Genomic DNA, 23,556 nt, shown 5'->3' on the forward strand with positions numbered 1-23,556 from the left:
ACAACATTATCATTCGCTAACAGCCTCATTAATTATCCGACGTTACTGACTAAAGCTTTCAGCTACTATCGTTAACGACCGCGGAGTTCTCACGATCCAACATGAATAAAATAACATTTACATACATTCTAAGACAAAAAAAGACGCACCACGAAGGAATTATCCGAATAGGACGGGAATCGGCATATGTGATGTGCATGTGCTGTCAAACAAAAACTACAATTTCACAAAAATTGGATGATTTATGCAATAGAAAGATTTTCAAAGATTGAGTAAGTCAATAATGCGATGTTCCACGTCTGGCTCTTATGCAAGCAGTTATCCGGATTTGCATTGATTGATAGAGTTATTGGATGTCCCATTGAGGGATAACGTGCCAAATTCCGTGCAATTGGCACGTTAGATAAGAATACCGAGCTATTTGAAGAGTCCTGCCCAAAATGCTCCAAATTTTCTCAGCTGGGGAGAGATTCGGCGACCTTGCTGGGCAAGGAAGGGTGTGGCAAGCACGAAGAAAATCAGAAGAAACTCACGCCGTGTGCCATTGGGATAAGTCCTTCGTGGTGTGTCTTTTTCTTTTTTTTCACCCGAAGTTACTTTTACGTCTGAAGATCTCTCTCTCTCTTAAGATATACGAGGGTTATTCCAAAAGTAAGGTCCGATCGGTCGCGAAATGGAAACGACTATGAAAATCCGATAAAGCTTTGCACAGATGTGTTGGGTAGTGTCTCTAGTATAACCCCAGTTAGCATCACGTCGCTCTTCTCATTTCTGAGCTCGCAGTGAGTGCGTAAAGATGTCTAGAAAATAGTGTCTGCCGCCAAGTACGAGGGCCTGGTGAGAAATTTCGCCTGAAGCTATGCAGCCAACATTACATAACTGTCGTGCTGTTTCGTCTTCACGACAATTCTCAGCCGCATTCTGCAGGGGCAATGAAGATGCTCCTGCATCGTTTTCAAATGGAAATGTTAGATTACCCACAATACAGTCCGCAATTGTCTCCCCCTGAGTTTCATCTCTGGTCACATGAAGCGCTGTCTTTGAAGACAACATTTTGACACAGACAACGAGGTGTAGGCCAGCGTGGAGAATTGGCGGAAAGCACTGGCGGCTGCCTTCTATGATGAGGCTATTGAAAAGTTGGTACAACGCTATGACAAAAGTCTAAGTCAGAACGGCGACTACGTAGAGAAGTAGCTGAAAGGTGTAGCTAATTGTTACAAGTAAAACATTTCTGATGTTCACTGTGGTTTCAATTTGGCAATCAATCGGACCTTACTTTTGGAATAACCCTCGTATATAGGTGTTCCATTAATTAGGAGCTCCTCAAACTTCACAAAGTTGGTCCGATATTCCGTATGCTCGTCCTTTGTTGATTAGGCAGCAAAGCCGAACTCTATCTAACGCGTTACGGAAGTCGGGGAACACATCAGCCTGAGCGCCAGTAATTAATGTGGTCGAACTGAGTGAGTTGTTTTTCACACGTGCCTTATTTGTAAAATCAATGTTGATTCCTGCAGAGTGGGTTTTCGGTCCACAGAAAGTTCAGAATACAGGACCTTAAAATGTATTCTAAAACTGTGTAGCAGTTGTGTGTTTCTTCGATGCCCCTTCTTGAGAACAAAATTGATTTGCGCAGGTTTGAAATCACTTGAAACGTTTCGTAGTTCGTACCGCCAGTCACCTGCGGTATACTGCAGCTAGAAGAGGAGCAAGCTCTTTCGCTTTCCCTACGTATACTCGTTTTGGTCCAGTCGCCTGTCCCGTCTGTTGAGCGATTTTGGCTGATTTTCTATCACACGTTCACTAACCTTGATTATTGCTATTTCTTGGGAAGATTGTAAGGAGAGACAGCAGTACTACCATCTTCAGCGAAACTGTTTTGGAAGAAGGAACTTAATGTTTCGATCTTCTCTCTGTCATCCTTCGTTCAACTTCGTTACAGTCGCTGAGTCTCTGGATAAATCTCTTTCATTGTTTGCTGTTTTAACGGAATGTCAAAGAATTTATTGTCAGATCGCTAGATAGAGTTTTACTTTCGGATTCGTTGACTGGTTCGCTTATAGTTCGCCATACGCTATTCTCCGTTTCTTTCTGTTTCTGCTTGTGCTCGAGGCTTTGGCTACGTTGTTTTTGAAGCAGCTTTCCAACACAATTGTAAAACAACAGTGCATTTTTCCATACTTCACAACCGTGTTCGGCACATATCTGTCAAAGGCGTACATACAATACTCTTGAACTTTGTCCAGCCATACGCAACATTTTCAGTTTCAGGGATGAATGTTTGATACTGGCTGCTTACATAAATTGAAATCTGTGTCCTGTAACGATTAATAAGCAAAAATATCCTCCTATCTTTCTTTAAATTCCGATTGGAATCTGTTGTCAATGATGATATCACGTCCTTATCGTCATTGATTCCCTGCTCTCCGTTAACTGATCTGAACCGTAGTTCGCCCTTATGCGAGTCCACTGTGCTAACCACGCATCACCTCTCTCCGTTTTAGTTTCGATTTTAGCCTTCGCTGAAGCTATGTTCTGTGGGAGCAAATAAGATCTGTTCTTATCGACATGACTGATCAGCAGCTGAGGAAGGATGTTTGCAAATATCAACAATATTATTTCTTTGAAACGCACCAGTCGCGCCATTACTCAAATATATAATATTATTTCTGACTGTTAACAAGGGCGCCTATTCTCGTGGGCGACGGTTGTGGAGTGGGAGGGGAATGCGGAACACCCTCCCCCCCCCCCCCCCCCCCGTTTAGCTATGAGGGAAAAAGATTTAAAATCGGTATTACGTAGGTTTTTAACAGGATCGGAACTGGATCTTCTTTAAGGCTACTTACGAGTTGCCATTCGTCTTACAAAATATTAAAGATACACCATATCCCCACGTCCAGGCCGCCCTAAAAACTATGAAATGGCCGCCCTTGTCTGTTAAGCATACCCTTTGCAGACCTACAACACGTGCAAGAAGCCCCTCATACATATCAATAATGAAAAAGTTTAAAATCAATAAAAAGTGTAATCAGTATTATTTGAGTCCAAATTACATTTGGGTAAAGTTAAGTAGTGATTCTCAAGCATCGTGCAAAGCTATGTTAGCAGCACAGAGATATTGGTTAGTAGTGAAATTAGGGAACTATATGCAAAAAAAATTTGACCTAAACAAAAAATATATAATTTTCATTTGCAGATACTTATTTACGTGAAGAATCCTACAATCCTATGACATATGGTAGACAAAACAGAACAGATAGCTCAGAAAATATCAACAGAAAGCAGCAACCATAATTAAGTATGTTCATGAAAGAACAACTGCAGTAGAACTTCCAGAAGACATTTTTACCAAAGAGTATTGAATCTCACTGTCATACAACTAAGTAAAGTGGAAACATACTTGTTTGGAAAAATTTTAAATACATTTCATTACATGATATTAATACTTGCTTAACACATCATGAATACATTTTGTAACCATTTGTAACATGTCAGTTTAACGTAAGTTTTATTCACATGATATAATTAAATTATTATTATTTTCTTACAATTACTATTTCATATCTAAAAATTCATCTGTTGACTAGAAGGAATTGTCACTCAGAAATTATTTTAATTTGTTTTTAATGCTGGTTGGCTGTCTATCAGACTTTTAATCTCATTTGATACTATAACATTAACAAGTAAAAGGAACACACATACACAATAGGAACATCATAATAGAAACAGAAAGTACTGTAGCACAAGAAGGAAGAACAATAATGTAAATATAGGACGAATGAGGAAATTCATAATAAAACAAGTAAATGACCTTGTTAAAACTGCAAAACTCATAGAAACAAATAGTAAGATAACAAAGAAGCCATATTGAAATCTATAAAGGAAAAAGCAAGAAAAAGGGGACTATAGCTACAAAATCAGGTAAAGTAATACTGTGGTGCTCATAGTTATAAGTTACAGGGGAATATCCGAATAAAACAGAGATGAATTATTAAAAAAAATAATGTCCAAAAACCAAAGTCTGATCCATCTATTAGATTCCAAATGAAATTGAAAAATACATTAAAAATATCAAATACCTGATCAAGAATACTGAAACAAACATTATTACAAAACAAAGAGGTGTCACCAAAACACAGAATCCAGTCGAAGACATATATAGAAAATAACCCCTTCAGATCAGTTATCAATTTCAAGAGTGGTCACACATGCCACACTGCAAAGTTTAGAGATTATTACTTAGCTTAACATTATAAACTAGAGAACAACAGGACTATATAAAACTCCTTAGCATTAATCACAAAACAAAAAGATTCACACATCCTGCCAACTGCAAAACTGATCTCCTTTGATGTGCGAGATATACACTTTAATCCACTCAGTGACACAATCAACATCAAAAAAGAACAACTGGCAGAAAACCCAAAACCCCAAATACCGTTACATAGGAACTGATACAAATCACAAAAATAATCCTGAGCAGAAATACATCAAATTTAACAATTCAACTGTTTAAAAATAAAGGCATTAGAATGCAAAACCAACGTCATACATACTAGCAAATATCACAATGAAAACAGAATTTTTGCAGATATCACAGAAAAAAAATGTAAAGTCTTATACTGGCACATGTGTGTAGATGATATCACATGACTCGTAGATGAATTACAGGGACAGGGCTTAGAAAGGAGTTGAGAAATGTGATTCTACAACAAAATTCTGAACCGCTTTTGGGAGAGCTAAGTGTTTTCTTAATTGCTCTCTGATTGACCTATTTCCAAAAAAAGAGGGAGGAGAGGAAGGGGCGTGGCTTCAGAATGGTGTGGGACTTAAGAGAGGCAGGGTTTATCATTACGTTACGCTTTTGCCACAACTTGTAGGCAACTCGGCAGTCAAAGGACAAATTGATCCAGAATGCCCATTCCATTACTACTTCTCTGTATTGCACCTTTTTTAATCTGCACACTTCGTTCTTAGTTTTCCATTCTTATTGTTTTCTGTTCTTTCCCTATAGCTTACACCTATTATTCTGAGAATTTCAAATTTCTTCACCATTTTAAATTGTCTGAAGCTTATTCTAGGTCGATAAGTCCCATGAATGTGTCTTGATTTTTTGTAATCTTGCTTTCATTAGTAGGGCAATGTCAGAACTGTCTGTCTGGTGCCTTTACTTTTCCTCAAACCAAACTAATCGTCATCTAACATTTATTTTATTTTATTCTCCATCCTTCTTTATACTGTGCCGTTTGAATAGAGAGTTTGGAATCTTAAAAAGTGTAACAACTTAGCGCCACATTCTTTTTCTTAAATTATTCAGCCTCCACGTTTCTGATATTCCAACAAAATTCGTGTACACCAATGAAAAGCGCTGGTCTCGATAGCAAACGACATAAAAGAAACACAAACATTATTATCAGGGCACTTGGAAACAAGAACGTTTCCTTTTTAAAAACGGTAGACAGCCATTTGCAGGCGACCAGCGATTGCCTTCGTTATCATCTGGCATATTACACGCAGCACGTGTAACGAGCGTGTTGTCAGGAAGATTTTTGTCGCATCGCTGATAACTTACCAAGAGCTTTTTTTCCTATGACAAAAAATGGGAAGCATGAAGATTAAACAAAACCCTTCAAAAGTTTCATCAGGACTGAATAGTAAGAAGGAATATTCTGAGACCGTATATTTTCCCTCGTTCGTAACGGCATGCTGTGATTTGGTTCTGTTATAGATTAGTGTACCCCTCCCCCCCCCCCCCCCCAGTTATTTTCTTACTTCTAGGGGTACAATTAATCAACATTTCTCTTTGTTTTCACCTGTAGTTTTCTTTGGGCTCACACTGTTTTCATCTTTCGAGAATGTTGTTCCTCCTTTTCCTGTGCTCATTTTCTTCCAGTTTTTCAATTTTTTCCTGTCTTGAAAGCCTGCCTTTTAATTGTGTTCTATTTCTTATTGTATCCATGTCGACTCCCATATTTTGATGTTTCTTCATATTTTTTTCTTACCAATGTGATTTTGGATTTGTGATTCTTTAGGAAGTCAGAGCTTTGTTTAGTTATTCTGCCATTATCTGTCCTGCATATGGGTTCACGGAATAATTTTCTATTTATCTGTGCTCTAATTTGCTGCTGATTTTGGCTCTTAGTATTTGTATTGAGGTTCTTCTTTGAGTTGCTTCTATTTTCTACAGCTCTCCCTTCGTAGTCAGTTTAAGAGTTCCCACAGGATAGAGTATTTCTAGTATGACCACTCTTCCATAATGTTCCACTTTTGTGTTTCAGGATAAAGATTTTTGGTAGACATGTTTCTTGATATCTGAAAAGTCCTCCCAGTATTATGTAGGGTAGTCTCTATTTCTGTCTTTTCCTTCGTGTTGTTTCATACCCATTCTCCTAGATACTTAATAGTCTACTTTAGATATTGTATTGTTATTTATTTTAAGCTTTTGAGGTGCGTTATCGATGTCTGTCATGAATTCCATTTTTTCAAATGGTGTTTGTAACTGTACTTTTACTATTCGACTTTGTAGTTCTGTGCGTTTTCGAGTGAGTCTGTAGTAAGTGCCATGTCATCTGCAATAGCTAGACATTGTACAGTGGTCTTGTTCGGCGTTCTCCCTAGTTGTATACCGTTAGTATTTATGGAATTCCTCCAATCACTAACCACTTTCACTAATGCACAGTTATAAAGTAGGTGCGATAAACCATCTCCTTGTCTTACCCCAGAATTTGTTTCACAATTATCTGACAGTTCTCGCATAAATTTTGCTTTTGACTAAAGTTGCTTTAAATATGTCTGTTGTTTTATTACTTTCACCAAACTCTTTTAAAATATCGAGTGATATATTTCCATCAATAGAATCGTGTATCTTTTTAAAGTCTACAAATGTCAAAACTTATTTCAAGTTTATGATTTTCCATATTTCTAAGTTGTGCTTTAAATTTGTGACTTTTTCTACACATGATCTCTCTCCTGCCTCTCATCCTGTACGTTCCTTTGCGTTCACGTAACTATGACTCAAGTATTGTTTCAGTTCTGTTTAAAAGGGCCTTCTACAAAGTCTTACAGGTCACTGACAACGGGGAGAGCCTTCTGTATTTGTTAGCATCAGTTTTATCTCCCTTCTTTTGTAGGGGATGTATTAAGGCAGATGTCTATCCAGCTAGGAGTCTGCTGGTTTTCCAAATTTCTTGAATTATTTTTGTTATGCATGCTATCATATTGTTTTCTTTGGTAGGTTGCAGTTGTGTTATTGCTTGAAATGTTCTGCAAGTATTTTAAAGTTTTCGTTGTTTTTGTATACGGTTTTGAGCGTTTTTAGATACTTGGAACGTAAATTTGTTGGTGTATTGAGCTGGTTTGGAATACTTTGTAGAACTGACTTACGGTGTTTTACTTAAACTCCGATTCTTTTGAGCTCAACCGATCATACAGTGTGACCCTCTGAAGAACTTTTGATGTTGCTTTCCTGTCTTATATAAAGGCTTCTCGATCCTTACCTTTTTTGCGTTGCAGATGTCCGGGCTCTCTGTCTGTTGAGGACAAGTTCACCATATTCATCATTCCACTTAGGGTGTTCATTTATTTATTTATTTATTTGTCTATTTATTTTTGAGGCCAATGGCATTTTCTGCTGATCGTATTAATATTGTTTTAGAATCACTGTCCTTGGCTAATCACTGTGTGTCAAACTTCTTTCGTTGGTACTGATTCTTTATTCTAACTGTGGGTCTAATTTTGAACTTGATTATGGGCATATAACGATCTAAACCCAAACAAGCACTTTTAGCGATTTTAACATGGAATATTTTATCGCAGAGTGTTTACTTATAACCACATGATCAAGTTGTTTCCCTACCTAGAACTAGATTCAGTGACACCAATGTAGTTTGCTTACGAGGAAGCTTCTAAAAGAATATTGATTTTAATACCATACCCTGTTCTTCACATAGGCTGGTAAGTAGTTATCCATTTGCATTAGTTACGGTATGTGCAGTATGTCTGTCTACTACACGTGACGAAGTTCTTTGCTGATTTGGGCATTAAAATCTTCAAGCAATATTACTTTGTTTCTTTACGGAATTCGGTCTAATGTCTTGCTGATTAATTATTTGCCAAAATTCTTGTGTTTGCTCTGTTTGTGTTGTTTTTATTTTGTTTGTTGGTGCATGTGTGTTGACAGTAGTGTATATTTTCCATGTTGACTTAAAGGTTAATGTGGAAAGTCTTCCATTTATGAGTTTAAATTCTGTTCTCGAGTTCAATTTATTTTTATTTACAATTAACTGTGTTGAAGATAATGGCTTTTTTATACTCCTTCTTGGTTTTCCTTCTTAAAAATCTGGAATTTTTCTGAGTCAAAAAGGTGTTTCAGTGATTATGTTTTTTCTTGGAGTTCAGTTACCACAATATTTTTCTTTTTGAGAAATTCTGTTAATGTTTTTAGTTTGCCTGCTTTTAGAGGGGGGTGCACATTAAAGGTGGCTAGACAATATATATTCTTATGTTTGATGTTACATCTTTGTCGTTTTAAGTATGTTTCAAGACGCTCCGACTCCCCCTTTGCACGATGTTGTAAGTCCACAGAAACCGAATTCTTACTTTTCATTTCCTTAGAATTGGGAGATTGGTTACTCCCTGGGGTAGAATCTCTTACAAAATTCATCCTCATGTTGGTTGCTAGTTTTTGTTCTTAGCCACTGATATTGTGCAGGAGGAATTGTTTATAGAAAGTGAGTGTAAGAGTAATCGGAAGAACTACGCTGTAATGTTTAGATGGGTACAAACTTATGAGTCAAAAGAACCAGAAAAATGCACTTTTTGGACGAGGACACTCAAAAATTAATGAATTGATGACACATGCCTGAATTGCCTTAATTAAGTGTGACTTGTAGAGCATATGCTGCCATGCAATATCGCTTAATTATGTCAGTATGTTTTGCTATACTTTGATGATGAATACAATAAGCATGTGTTTTCAATTTTTCTAGGCTCTCGCAAAGGACAGGCTGTATCCATTCATAGGATTCTTCTCCGTTGGGTATGGTGCGAACAACGATCCTGTCAGAGGTTATATTCTCGTGTCGCTAATTTCCTTCGGATGCATATTAATCGGTGAGCTGAAAAACTTGTAATAATCTTAAAACCGGTGCTACTAACAATTATGATAGAATGAGACATTTCTGTAATAAGACCTGTAACTTGCTGATTAATCTGAGTTTGTATTTTTTTTTTCAGCACAGCTGAACGCGATCGCACCTTTGCTCTCCAACTTCTTCCTCGCAGCCTACGCTCTCATCAACTTCTCCGTCTTCCATGCTTCCATATCAAAGAGCCCCGGTTGGAGGCCTGCGTTCAAGGTACAATCTGGTATACTTTTATTTTACAATATCATCTTTTCATTGGTTATGATGGTTCTTCCTCTGTTTTCTGTAAGATATACTTTGTTTATTTTAAATTCGTAGTCATATATAACTGTCAGATTAACAAAAACATCTATGACCTTACACGAAGACACGGATCTTAGGTCCAGTACTCAGCTACAGACCTAAACTAACATTTCTGATGCTTCGTTAAAACTATTAACGACTTTTCATCCGTGGATCAGCTTACGAAGAAGGTATCACGATATCAGTGGAAGAAGAAGTGACTGAGCGAGGTTCCTTTTTACAGTACCAGGCGTTAAAGGTGATAGTAATGTGAAGTTTTAATGTAAGACATAAATCAAAGACTTTCACATCATACTTCTTATTTTATTGTCGAGTAAAAAACTCAAAAATCTCAGCACTTCGATGGATATGATACTTTAATTTAATATTACATTGTCATGTAAGAGAAAAGGGAGTTATACTATAATTGCATGGAGAGAACAAGAAACTCTGAATAGTAAATTGAAAGTATATGGTCGTTTGTAAGAGGTATCATGGCAGGACATATTACAACTGCAGTGTGTGAGGATTACAGCATCAGTGATCCAGCATAATTGTGCAACATCCTCAGTTACCAGTGTCTGTCAGTTCTTGGAAAGTTCAGTCAAAACGATACTCTTCTCCACAACCTTTTCAGTGTGGTATTCCAAAGCAGTTGCTGCATCATACACAAACATGGAACGAGGAATGAGGAAGTACCACCATTTCTTAAATTAACGAGAAGTAAGTACTGACATTATGACGAAACACCAAGTAGACGTACGAATGTCAGTGCACCAAACATTAGTGCTGCACTCAGCAAACTATGCAACGCGTCTTTCTGGCAGGATGTTTCCACGAATCGTCAGAAGACTGTAACAAGATACAGAGAGACATGCGGATGGATAATGGTTAGTACAGGGACTGACAGTGGACCCAGAACGTGTGTAAAAATGTTACATATTGCTCGTAAGTAGACAAACAGATCTTACTGCACCATTACGCTATTGGAAAAAAATCATTGTGTACAGCAGCTACTGAAAATATGTAGGAGTAACCATACGAAGCGACCTAAAGTGGACTGACCATACGAAGCAAATTGTAGCGAAAGTAGATTACAGGCTGAGATTCATTGGAAGAATCCCAAGGAAATGTAGTTCACCCACGAAAGAAGTGGCTTACAAAATGCTTGTTCGACCGATGCTTGTGAATTGTCCACCAGTCTACGATCCATACCAGGTTAGACAAACAGAAGAGACAGAGACCCAATGAAGAGCGGACATCTTTCGTTATGGGATCGTTTAGTCGGCCGGGAGTGTTACTGAGATGCTACACTGCGTCACCGTGAGGGTTGCTGATGAATTTACGAGGTGTCGCGAAATGACTACACCAAGAAAATCAGAACAATGAGACCTCATACTGAAGTTTATTGACAGTCGTTCTTTTCATATACCAATGAAACAGGGAAGTTGGAGGAGAATAGCGGTTAGGGGTGATCTACCGCCACACACTATACGGTAGCTGACGGAGTATGTACATAAATGTGGAATTAAAATACTCGTTAGTAAAACTGCTTCATAAGAAGTGAGAGAGAAACTTCACAATTACAGCTCAGTTTCCTTGTTATCAGTGTTGTCGAAGGCCTTAGAGAAGGCAACCAGTACGAGAACAGTATCAGATCTCAGTGCAGACTCATAATATGGCTCGAGAAAACGAGACTCAATAGTAATTTCAGTTTATTATTTCGTGTTTGAGGTACTTTAAAGGTCTAAACGATGAGTGCCCTAGTATCTCCTGTGATGTAGCAGCGGCATTTGACATAATGAACAATAATATATTCTGTCATGTTGGAGGGAAAATCTGATTCCACTATATTTAGCAAACCGGAAGCAGAAGGTTTTCCTTCATTTCCAGAAACAAGGAACAAATCTGAATCTAACTGGCTAGTGCCACAGGGATCTGTCCTAAGTCCGTCGCTTTTGCTGATCTGCATGTGTTGGAGAAGTCCTCGAACGTCACATCTACCGATTGTCGTCCCATTTGGGTAATTCCTTCGTGATACATCTTTTTTTTTCTTTTTTAAGAGTGTGGCCAACAAGATTATGCATCGCAAAAACTTATTTCAACAGCCAGAGAAGAACTTTTCAAAACCAAAGACTGCGATAAAGACGGACTACGCATTGATTTAGCACAGCTGAACCTCCTTCGTTTTGCTGAAATTATGCCGGTTGCCTCTAGCGCAGATGAATTAAGAAAACGAATAGAGAATCTTAGTCCAGAATTTTGCAAGTAGGCTGAAATAGAGAATAACGAACAGATCGCAAGGAGCATTCTATAAATCAGCAAAGAAGTTATAGAAGAAGTTGACGAGTTTTTGTTCAGGGCAGCTGATAACAGTCACTGGACGGAGAGCAGAAGAAATACGAGAAGAATATAAATGTTCTGGAGCATTTTTGATAAATTAAGTAATGTTTTCAGAACTATGCCTTTGATGTGTCTGAAAAGAAAAGTTTACAATAAGTATATGTTTTTCCACTTTTGATAAATGGTAGTGAGGTATGATCTTAAAATGCGAAAAACTATTCATGGACATTCATCGTTACTCAGAGATACAGAAAAACAGGTAAGTCAGGAAACAGATCGGACTATAAGACGTAAATTCGACTGTCTTGCGACTGAAATAAACGTAGGTAGATCATGTAGACAAGCGAATAAGCGTCATACACAGGGTTCCAAGAGATAAGAAAAGACCATCGTACCAGCTAATGGATGGCAGTTAGATGACATTAAAGAACACGTATAAGGGATAGTAATAAAGCTTTAGAAATCACCTCCAAAACGCAAAGTTACGCAATTGATTTTTTTTCTTGTTAGTTCATGTCTGCAGTGCTAGTATTCATTGAAATCCTCATGCCACAATATCGCAACACGCCTCTAGAGGATCCAAAACAAAACGAAGCTTCCCCTTTATGAACTTGAGTATCTTGCAGTAATTCATTTGCTTCTGCATTTGAAGCGGAACAATACAGCAACAATCCACACTGCGTTGGTGGATATGTACAATGACACAGTGAGCAGCTGGCACAGACACTTCCAGTGTTGTCAAACAAATCTGAATGGTGAACAAGTAGCAGATCAAGAGCCTGTGAAGAAACGAGAACCTCAAGAGAAGTAGAGTCTGGTGCCGAAAGACCGGCATATCACGATCGAAGTGATTGTGGAAAAGTGAAAATTTGCCATTGATCAGTTTCCATTCTCTTTCGCGATATTTTGAATTTGACAAAGATTGCAACCCGCTGGGTTCTACGACTGCTCACACCCATTCAGAAAGCCTGTAAAATCGAGGCAGCAGAGGTTATGTTATAGCGTTGTCAGGCCAGTCCAGAAGACGTCTTTAGCCATCTAATCATCGTGGACGAATGGTGAATGCATCACTTGGACTGAGACAAAGAAGCGGAGCTGGCAGCGGAAACAATTGGATTTGCCACCTCCGAAGTCGCGAAGACACAACCATCATTGGACAAGGTGAAGCCGAGTGTTTACTGGTTCAAATGGTTCAAATGGCTCTGAGCACTATGGGACTCAACTGCTGTGGTCATCAGTCCCCTAGAACTTAGAACTACTTAAACCTAACTAACCTAAGGACATCACACACAGCCATGCCCGAGGCAGGATTCGAATCCGCGACCGTAGCAGTCGCACGGTTCCGGACTGCGCGCCTAGAACCGCGAGACCACCGCGGCCGGCAGTGTTTACTGGGACTGCTATGATATGGTGCACATAAATTAATCTCATAGGGGGTAAACCGTCACAGGAGCATACTATCCAAATATTCTGACGAGATTGAGGTATACTGACCAGACGTCGCATCGCTGGAAGCTGTCATTAGAGGTGTTCCTGCCCCACAACAACACCTCAGCTCATTCTGCACAGGGCAGTCACAGATACGGCTACTGTAGGCTGTCAAATTTTGCGTCATTCTGCGTATTCTTCTGACGTAGCACACTGTGACTTCTCCCCCTTTTCCCAAATGAAGAAGCCGTTGAATGACACGCATTTTCAGAATGACGAAATGGCAATTTTCTGGAAATGGATTGTTTTCTGAACAGGCAAAATGCAGAATTCTACCACCAATGTTCCCGTTATGCCTTCCATCTATGGAAAAATCCAGCGCATTGAGAAGTGAATATGTGGAGAAGGACTAACAACATGTACAATTCACAAGATGGTAGTTTTTTTGAGGTGTTAAACTTTATCACTGACAATTAAAGTCAGCAGCGAGTAGCACTACATGGTGACCTCTTGTTGCAGTACTACAATGCCTGGGTGAGCCTGCTGGGAACCCTCATGTGTATCGGAGTGATGTTCCTCATGTCTTGGGTCATGGCGCTCATCACCTTCGTTGTGGTCGTCACCCTCTACCTCTACGTCTCCTACCGCAAACCAGGTAAGCCACCATTACTCTCGTTTCTTGTAATGTAATCTACCCACATTTGTAAATACATCCTCTTTATCGTTTGATTGCATTTGATATTCTTCCATTTTTTAATCAGAGTTGTCGCATTCCATTTTGATCGCTGCAGCTCATCTACAATAAGATGTCCAAGTTATTTCTTGCAGTAGCATATTCTTGTTTTTAGGGAACCGTACCTCAGAGAGTAAAAAAGGAACTCTTATAGGATCGATTTCTTGTCCGTTTGTCTCTCTTCCTGTCCGACTGTTAAGAACCCTGTTTCTCAGGAATAAGTAGATGTATCAATTTGAAATTTATATCACATGCTAAACTCTACGGTATCCTTGCGGTGTAAAACATTTAACCTCCTAAGTAAGTGCAATCAAAAGATGCGGCCATTTGCGTCACGTATTTTAAAACTCGCAAACTCACTCATTAAAACCTATAGCGTACTTCTCGTTAACCAATAATCATGAAATATGGCAAGAATCAAAGTTTCCGAGTGCAAGTAAGGTAAAAAGATCCGTAAATTATTAATCAGTAATTACGACACATGAAAAAATATTTTTTTGCCATTTTCTATTCAACTGTCAGGTTGTTTGTCTCTTAAGATCCCTTTCTCCAGGAAAGGGTGGATGTATGGAGTTGAAATTTACGAAACATACTTAAGTCTATGATCCCTTGGCGCCGTAAAAAAATGGTTCAAATGGCTCTGAGCACTATGGGACTTAACATCCTAGATCATCAGTCCCTTAGAACTTAGAACTACTTAAACCTAACTAACCTAAGGACATCACACACATCCATGCCCGAGGCAGGATTCGAACCTGCGACAGTAGCAGTCCCGCGGTTCCGGACTGTAGCGCCTAGAACCGCACGGCCACCGCGGCCGGCGGCGCCGTAAAAACTTTAAGCTTCCAAGTCAATGGCAGCAAAAGACACGACCATTAATGTCACTATTTCGATATCTTCCCAGTATCGATATCGATAAAACGCAAAAGTCGTTGAATTTCTCGACTCCCGGGAAGGATGAAATTTCTATATACATAAGTAAGTTTATGAGGAATCCACAATCCGCGAGTCCTATTCGCACTTATCCTGATTTTTTTCTTTCACTTTTCTCTGTCATATACGTGATCCTCTTAGAGAGGTGGACTGGTAGCAGCCATATTGTCGCTCAGCCTTTGATTAAAACAATCACATACGTAAACAGACATTTTTTGGAATATAAACAGTGACCTCAAGGTTAAATGTACGGTGATATGTCTAATATTCAGCTTTATGGAGCAGATGATACTATGGTCTTCTCGTAATACTTCCTACGTATGGTGTTTCCATGTAAATTGGATTGGAGGGAAAGTTCTGTAAAAAATTATGTGGGATGAGTATTTGGAAGGGTCAAAAGACGGATTGTAGGAGGTGGGCTGCACTGCAGTTAAGCGGGAAAAGAAAGAGGTGAGGTAAGCTGTGATTGGTAGAAGGGATAGTTCTTGGAGATGATTTCGTAGCCTGGGAGAGGGAGGCGGTTGAAATTACGCTGTGAAAGGACAATAAGTGCTTGGAGGGATAAGGAAATTGGAAGCTGTTGGCAGAGACGAGGCAGCGGCCTGAGTACACAAGGATGCGCATACAGTGGATTGTTGGGATTACATTTTGTGAGATGTATAGGACTGACGAAGGTATTGAGGGTGTTAGAGGAGATAGGGGAATTTTTTCAGCTAGTTCAGGGTGCGGGAGGAGAGGGGTTAAATGGATACGGAATGCGAGGAGGAATGCATGGGATGGGCTGAGATCCGTGCATCATTTGCATAAGATATGACTGGACAGCCCCCCAAGAACCATGGACCTTGTCGTTGGTGGGGAGGCTTGCGTGCCTCAGCGATACAAATAGCCGTACCGTAGGTGCAACCACAACGGAGGGGTATCTGTTGAGAGGCCAGACAAACGTGTGGATCCTGAAGAGGGGCAGCAGCCTTTTCAGTAGTTGCAGGGGCAACAGTCTGGATGATTGACTGATCTGGCCCTGTAACACTAACCAAAACGGCCTTGCTGTGATGGTACTGCGAACGGCTGAAAGCAAGGGGAAACTACGGCCGTAATTTTTCCCGGGGGCATGCAACTTTACTCTATGATTAAATGATGATGGCGTCCTCTTGGGTAATATATTCCGGAGGTAAAATAGTCCCCCATTCGGATCTCCGGGCAGGGACTACTCAGGAGGACGTCGTTGTCAGGAGAAAGAAAACTGGCGCTCTACGGATCTGAACGTGGAATGTCAGATCCCTTAATCGAGCAGATAGGTTAGAAAATTTAAAAAGGGAAATGGATAGGTTAAAGTTAGATATAGTAGGAATTAGTGAAGTTCGCTGGCAGGAGGAACAAGACTTTTGGTCAGGTGAATACAGGGTTATAAATACAAAATCAAATAGGGGTAGTGCAGGAGTCGGTTTAATAATGAATAAAAAACAGTAGTGCGGGTAAGCTACTACAAACATCATAGTGAACGCATTATTGTGGCCAAGACAGACACGCAGCCCACGCCTACTACAGTAGTTCAAGTTCATATGCCAACTAGCTCTGCGGATGACGAAGAAATTGAAGAAATGTATGATGAAATAAAAGAAATTATTCAGATTGTGAAGGGAGACGAAAATTTAATAGTCATGGGTGACTGGAATACGGTATCAGGAAAAGGCAGAGAAGGAAACATAGTAGATGAATATGGATTGGGGCTAAGAAATGAAAGAGGAAGCCGCCTGATAGAATTTTGCACAGAGCACAACTTAATCATAGCTAACACTTGGTTCAAGAATCGTAAAAGAAGGTTGTATACATGGAAGAAGCCTGGAGATACTGACAGGTTTCAGATAGATTACATAATGGTAAGACAGAGATTTAGGAACCAGGTTTTAAATTGTAAGACATTTCCAGGGGCAGATGTGGACTCTGACCACAATCTATTAGTTATGAACTGTAGATCAAAACTGAAGAAACTGCAAAAAGGTGGGAATTTAAGGAGATGGGACCTGGATAAACTAAAAGAACCAGAGGTTGTACAGAGTTTCAGGGAGAGCATAAGGGAACAATTGACAGGAATGGGGGAAAGAAATACAGTAGAAGAAGAATGGGTAGCTTTGAGAGATGAAGTAGTGAAGGCAGCAGAGGACCTAGTAGGTAAAAATACGAGGGCTAGTAGAAATCCTTGGGTAACAGAAGATATATTGAATTTAATTGATGAAAGGAGAAAATATGAAAATGCACTAAATGAAGCAGGCAAAAAGGGATACAAACGTCTCAAAAATGAGATCAACAGGAAACGCAAAATGGCTAAGCAGGGATGGCTAGAGGACAAATGTAAGGATGTAGAGGCTTATCTCACTAGGGGTAAGATAGATACTGCCTACAGGAAAATTAAAGAGACCTTTGGAGAAAAGAAAACCACTTGTATGAATATCAAGAGCTCAGATGGAAACCCAGTTCTAAGCAAAGAAGGGAAAGCGGAAAGGTGGAGGGAGTATATAGAGGGTCTATACACGGGCAATGTACTTGACGACAATATTATGGAAATGGAAGAAGATGTAGATGAAGATGAAATGGGAGATACGATACAGCGTGAAGAGTTTGACAGAGCACTGAAAGACCTGAGTCGAAACAAGGCCCCCGGAGTAGACAACATTCCATTGGAACTACTGACGGCCTTGGGAGAGCCAGTCCTGACAAAACTCTACCATCTGGTGAGCAAGATGTATGAGACAGGCGAAATACCCTCAGACTTCAAGAAGAATATAATAATTCCAATCTCAAAGAAGGCAGGTGCTGACAGATGTGAAAATTACCGAACAATCAGTTTAATAAGTCACGGCTGCAAAATACTAACGCGTATTCTCTACAGACGAATGGAAAAACTAGTAGAAGCTGATCTCGGGGAAGATCAGTTTGGATTCCGTAGAAATATTGGAACACGTGAGGCAATAGAGTAAGAAAAGGCAAACCTACGTTTCTAACATTGGTAGACTTAGAGAAAGCTTTTGACAATGTTGACTGGAATACTCTCTTTCAAATTCTAAAGGTGGCAGGGGTAAAATACAGGGAGCGAAAGGCTATTTACAATTTGTACAGAAACCAGATGGCAGTTACAAGAGTGGAGGGACATGAAAGGGAAGCAGTGGTTGGGAAGGGAGTGAGACAGGGTTGTAGCCTATCCCCGATGTTATTCAATCTGTATATTGAGCAAGGAATAAAGGAAACAAAAGAAAAGTTCGCAGTAGGTATTAAAATCCGTGGAGAAGAAATAAAAACTTTGAGGTTCGCCGATGACACTGTAATTCTGTCAGAGACAGCAAAGGACTTGGAAGAGCAGTTGAACGGAATGGACAGTGTCATGAAAGGAAGGTATAAGATGAACATCAACAAAAGCAAAACGAGGATAATGGAATGTAGTCGAATTAAGTCGGGTGATGCTGAGGGAATTAGATTAGGAAATGGGACACTTAAAGTAGTAAAGGAGTTTTGCTATTTGGGGAGCAAAATAACTGATGATGGTCGAAGTAGAGAGGATATAAAATGTAGACTGGCAATGGCAAGGAAAGCGTTTCTGAAGAAGAGAAATTTGTTAACATCGAGTATAGATTTAAGTGTCAGGAAGTCGTGTCTGAAAGTATTTGTATGGAGCGTAGCCATGTATGGAAGTGAAACATGGACGATAACTATTTTGGACAAGAAGAGAATAGAAGCTTTCGAAACGTGGTGCTACAGAAGAACGCTGAAGATTAGATGGGTAGATCACATAACTAATGAGGAGGTGTTGAATAGGATTGGGGAGAAGAGAAGTTTGTGGCACAACTTGACTAGAAGAAGGGATCGGTTGGTAGGACATGTTCTGAGGCATCAAGGGATCACCAATTTAGTATTGGAGGGCAGCGTGGAGGGTAAAAATCGTAGAGGGAGACCAAGAGATGAATACACTAAGCAGATTCAGAAGGATGTAGGTTGCAGTAGGTACTGGGAGATGAAAAAGCTTGCACAGGATAGAGTAGCATGGAGAGCTGCATCAAACCAGTCTCAGGACTGAAGACCACAACAACAACATGACTGGACAGGTGAGGGCCTCGTAGATTTATGTGATATCCGAGGGGTTCAGTCTCCATTTCGAATGGTTAGTAAGTTTAGTCTGCTGTCCACCTTCCGTTACAAGATGCGGTTGTTGATTGTGAAGTAGAGTCTCGAGAAGGGAAACGTTGGGGATTTTTGTTGTAACTATTATCTGAATTTTTGCAGGATTTGCGGAAATTGAGTAATATTACAGATGCAATTTTTATTCAGACACGCTGATACTTATATGAACATATTAGCCATTTTATGTATTTATATTGTGTTTTCAGTAGAAACTGTAAGGCTAAACTACGAATCAGATGACCATAACGTTAACAAGTATTAATAAAACTACATTCCAGCGTTGCAGATGTTGCAGTAGTACTATGAAAATCCATGCAATAATAAATAGGTAGCGACTCAATGTAGAGCTTTTATATCCGATATACGTGTTCTGCGTTCAGGTATTCCTGTTTTAAAAGATCCTCTACTATTTCATGAATCCCTAATTGCAGTTTGGCTATTCGGTCCGTCGGTGAACCACCCGTCTACTTGTTAAGGCGTGCTGGATTCTAAGCTCACTCTCAGTGATTTGCAGTATCAGTAAATGAATCCAGAGCAACGAGACAGTTGCAACAAAAGCTGGTTTTATTCCGCCATTGACCACAGTTTCGACGGATGTACACCCGTCTTCTTCAGAAATTCGTTAAACCTTGAAACAATGTAACAGCAATAATTACAAACCGGGAAAAATGCATGTTGAAATTACACTTCATACAGAGACTAGATCCTCACAAAAGGGTGAGAATATCACATATATCATGTTTTCGAGCTTGTAGCTATTGCTGTTACATTGTCTTCAGGTTACACATATTTCTGAAGAAGACGGATTAACATCAGTCAGAACCATTCTCAAAGGATGAATAAAACCACCTTTTGTTGCAACTGGTTGGTTGCTTTGGATTCATTTACTATTTTCTAACCGTTCCTAAAGCACAGGCTCAAAATACTGATTTGCAATATATTGTATTTATACAATAATCGTGTGCGCGTGTATAGATTAATAACTGTTGTCTGTATACTTTCTTCGCTGTAGCTTATTTAGGGGTCCTGTGTGTCTGTAGGCTCGCTGTAGTCAAAACTTGTTTTACTCAAACCGTCGCATCGAAGCTGAAAGTGAAAGCGTTGACGGGAAAAGCTACTAGTGTTGTCACCCGACTATGGGTGAAACACTTCACCAAATTCATCTAATTCATGTGGTTTTCACATTGACGACGCAAGTCACAGGTCAGATTAAGCTACGAGCGTTAACTAATTGCACGACCACCAAGTGACTTAACTGCCTATGTGACTGCAACTCTAGAACAAGGGAGAGACGCCACATAGATGTAAGATACATGTGTCGTCCACCTTTTGGACGAAATGCAGCAACGATTCTGCGTGATATGGATTCGGCAAGTCCCTAGTAGATTTCCTGAGGTATGTGGTACCAGATGTTTAGGCACAGATCACGCAAATCCCTTTAGGTGCTGCTCGGTACTTTGTGGGAGCAGAGCTGACGCCCGATCGGCCCAGATCTGTTCTGTCGGATTCTCGTCACGTGAATTTGGTGGCAAGACATCGACATGAGTTCCAGCTGACCTGCTGAAAGATGCCTTCGATTTCCTGGAAGACACCAAGCATGAAAGGAAGCAGTGGTCCACAGTACTGTTCAAGTAGTCCACAGTTGCCATGGTGCCTTCGGTTACTACCAAAAGTCCCATGGAAGCTAAGGTGATTGACCCCGTAGTACAATACTGCCCTCAACGGCCACCGTTCGTGATGGAGTGTATGTATCGAGCAGTTGATGGCTTGGACGACGGCGTATCCGGACGCGACCGTCGACCTGAAGTATCATGAAGCATGATTCACCTGAATAAGTGATGTGCTTCCATTGATCCACTGTACAATCTCTTTGATACCGTGCCCTCTGCAGTTGTGCGACGGGAATCCAAAGGTGAAGGGAGTTTTACAGTTTCTAGCCGTAGGGCTTTGTAACGCTGGTAGCATCCAGGAATGAAGTATCGTCGCAGCAACAATTCTATGTAACGTTAGTCGTTGTATCGTTGCAGACCGTGATACATGGCAGCTCCATTGTCAACTGCACAAAGGGAGAAATCAGGGTAATTATTCGTTTTTTGTTTGCAGAAGACGTTAAACCTGCGGAAACCATTCGTCGAATGCAAAAGCAATATCGGCTGTCCATTGCGGAGCAAGATCTACGAGTGAACAGAGCACTTCAAACAGGGAAGAACTTCTCTATGTGACGAGGAAAGATCGATCAGCCATGGTTCAGCGTCTTCCGTCTAACACGGCAGGCTAAATTTTGGGAAACTGCGTGCGGGGTAGGTACGAAAGAACTGTCAGCGCGGCGTAAGACACAGAGGATGGACATCTCTCGTAAACATCTGGCCCGTTATCATCGCGAGGAGATAGATTTTTACACCAAATCGTTACTGCAGACGATACGTGGGTGCATCATCACGAACCGGAAAGTAAGGCTGCGAGCATGGTTTCGAAACACTCGTAATCACCAGAAGTTAAGAAATTTAAACGTCAGCCAGCAGCTGGTAGGATTATGCTAACTCTATTCTGAGACATGGAAGGCGTGGTAGCCGTTCGTTTCACTCCAAATGGCGAAAATATAAACAGTGAGAACTATTGTGATGTGTTGCGAACTAAACTGAAACCTGCAATCAGATCCGAGCGTCGCGGAAAACTGCAAAAAGGTGCCATCCTGCAGCAAGACAAAGCTCGGCCACATTCTACCAGAGGGACTGCCGAAATAATAAAGGCGTCGGGATTCGAATTGCTGGAGCATCCGCCGTACAGTCCAGACCTGGCTCCAAGCGAATTCCACACGTTTCGACCATAGAACAAAACGCCCAGGGAAGATAATCTGCAACCGATGCAGATTTCATTGAATCGGGGCAAAATTGATTACAGCTACTGCCAAAAAACATTTTTTCCGGCGGAATCAAAAAACTTGTGAAACCCTGGGAAAAGTGCGTTGAAGTGGAGGGTGATTATGTAGAAAAATAATGTATGTTTCAGTCTTCTGGCAACAGAATAAATATTCCTTTTCTGAAAAATCCAAGCCTGCAGCGTCCGGGGTGTGTCACGAAGCGTAGACGTTCAACAGCTTATTGCTTACTGGCTCTTTAACCACCCTTCCATCACGTTCTGTAGGTGCTGACGGTAGTAACAGGAAAACAGCCGACTAGCTTCGCCCTTTGCGAGTCGCTCGTTTCCAGACACCGGTCCATAGTAATCTGCCCTTTGTCGAAGTCTCTTATGCCAGAGAATTTCCCCATCCTCTGCCCATATCGTTTTTGATCCGATTACATACTTCCCTTACCGCTTCACAAGTCCACAACGCCAGCGCGCGCCTTTCAGCGTCGGGGTTAGCAGTGCTCACCACTGGTCATCAGTGTTCAGTCATAAGCCATTTCACATAAACTAATGGAGCTATATATTTTTCTACACATTACGGTCTTAGCCGCACCCTAAAAGTTACCTGTTTAGTGTTGATGTTGAAACTGCCTTTCATTGAATTTATCGCTAACAATCTGAAAACCGAGTGACTTCTAAACTTCCGATTACAGATTCTGATCTTATTATGCAAAATAATTTCAAGAATGTGTTTTCATTAATCTAAAATGTATCTGTTGATCTGTAAATTTGGTAAACCAAAGAACAATTTACAAAAATACTCATAAAGACTGTTGTTGTGGTCTTCAGTACAAAGACTGGTTTCATGCAGCTTCTTTTCTCTTCTTGTCCACACTGGCTATTGTCTATGTTTCATTTCTACACTGGCTACATTCTACACAAATACTTTCAGAAAAGACTTCTTAACATTTAGATTTCTATTTGATGTTAACCAATTTCTCTTCTTCAGAAAGCCTTTCTTGCCATTGCCATTCTACATTTTCTGTCTTCTCTACTTCAGCCTTCATCAGTTATCATGCTGCCCAAATAGCAAAACTCATCAACTACTTTAAGTGTCAAGTTTCGTAATCTAATTCCATCAACGTCACCTGATCTAATTCACTACATTCCATTATCCTTGTTTCGCTTTTGTTGATGTTAATCTTATATCCCCCTTTCAAGACACTGTCCATTCCGTTGAACTGCTGTTCCAAGTGTTTTGATATCTCTGACAGAATTACATTGCCATCGGCAAACATAAAGTTTTTTTTTCGTTATTTTTAGAATGACTACCTGTCGCGTAACTTAAATATGCCCTATCACAAAAATGCATCTGGTGAATGTACATGAAATTTCACTAATTGGAAATTGTTCCTAATATTCTGTCACAAAATTTTCATTTAGACGAACAAAAAATTCTTACCTTGCAACGGATAACTTGACTCTGCTCTTTTTAGTTGATGTTTTAGCAAATCAGTTGATTCACTTTTCAAAATTATCGATTACTGTTCACGAGGAAGCGCATGGCGTGACAATGTATATTCTACTAAACATTTTTCTTTGAAGAGTGGGAATATGTTTCGTGAAATATTTATATACGAAGGAAGTACTCTGACATTTTTTTTAACAACGCCA

At 40.0% G+C, this 23,556-nt stretch overlaps 1 protein-coding gene across 1 annotated transcript in view; it reads left to right on the top strand.

Moving 5' to 3' along the window:
• Positions 1 to 23,556, top strand: part of LOC124805719 (bumetanide-sensitive sodium-(potassium)-chloride cotransporter-like) — a 621,615-nt gene that overhangs the window by 474,540 nt on the left and 123,519 nt on the right. Inside the window, exons 10-12 of the mRNA XM_047266288.1 lie at positions 8,991 to 9,114; positions 9,238 to 9,359; positions 13,719 to 13,854. Coding sequence (XP_047122244.1) covers positions 8,991 to 9,114; positions 9,238 to 9,359; positions 13,719 to 13,854 — 382 coding nt within the window. The remainder of the gene's footprint in view (positions 1 to 8,990; positions 9,115 to 9,237; positions 9,360 to 13,718; positions 13,855 to 23,556) is intronic.

Source organism: Schistocerca piceifrons, chromosome 7 (assembly GCF_021461385.2).
Source record: "Schistocerca piceifrons isolate TAMUIC-IGC-003096 chromosome 7, iqSchPice1.1, whole genome shotgun sequence".
Lineage (NCBI taxonomy): Eukaryota > Metazoa > Arthropoda > Insecta > Orthoptera > Acrididae > Schistocerca > Schistocerca piceifrons.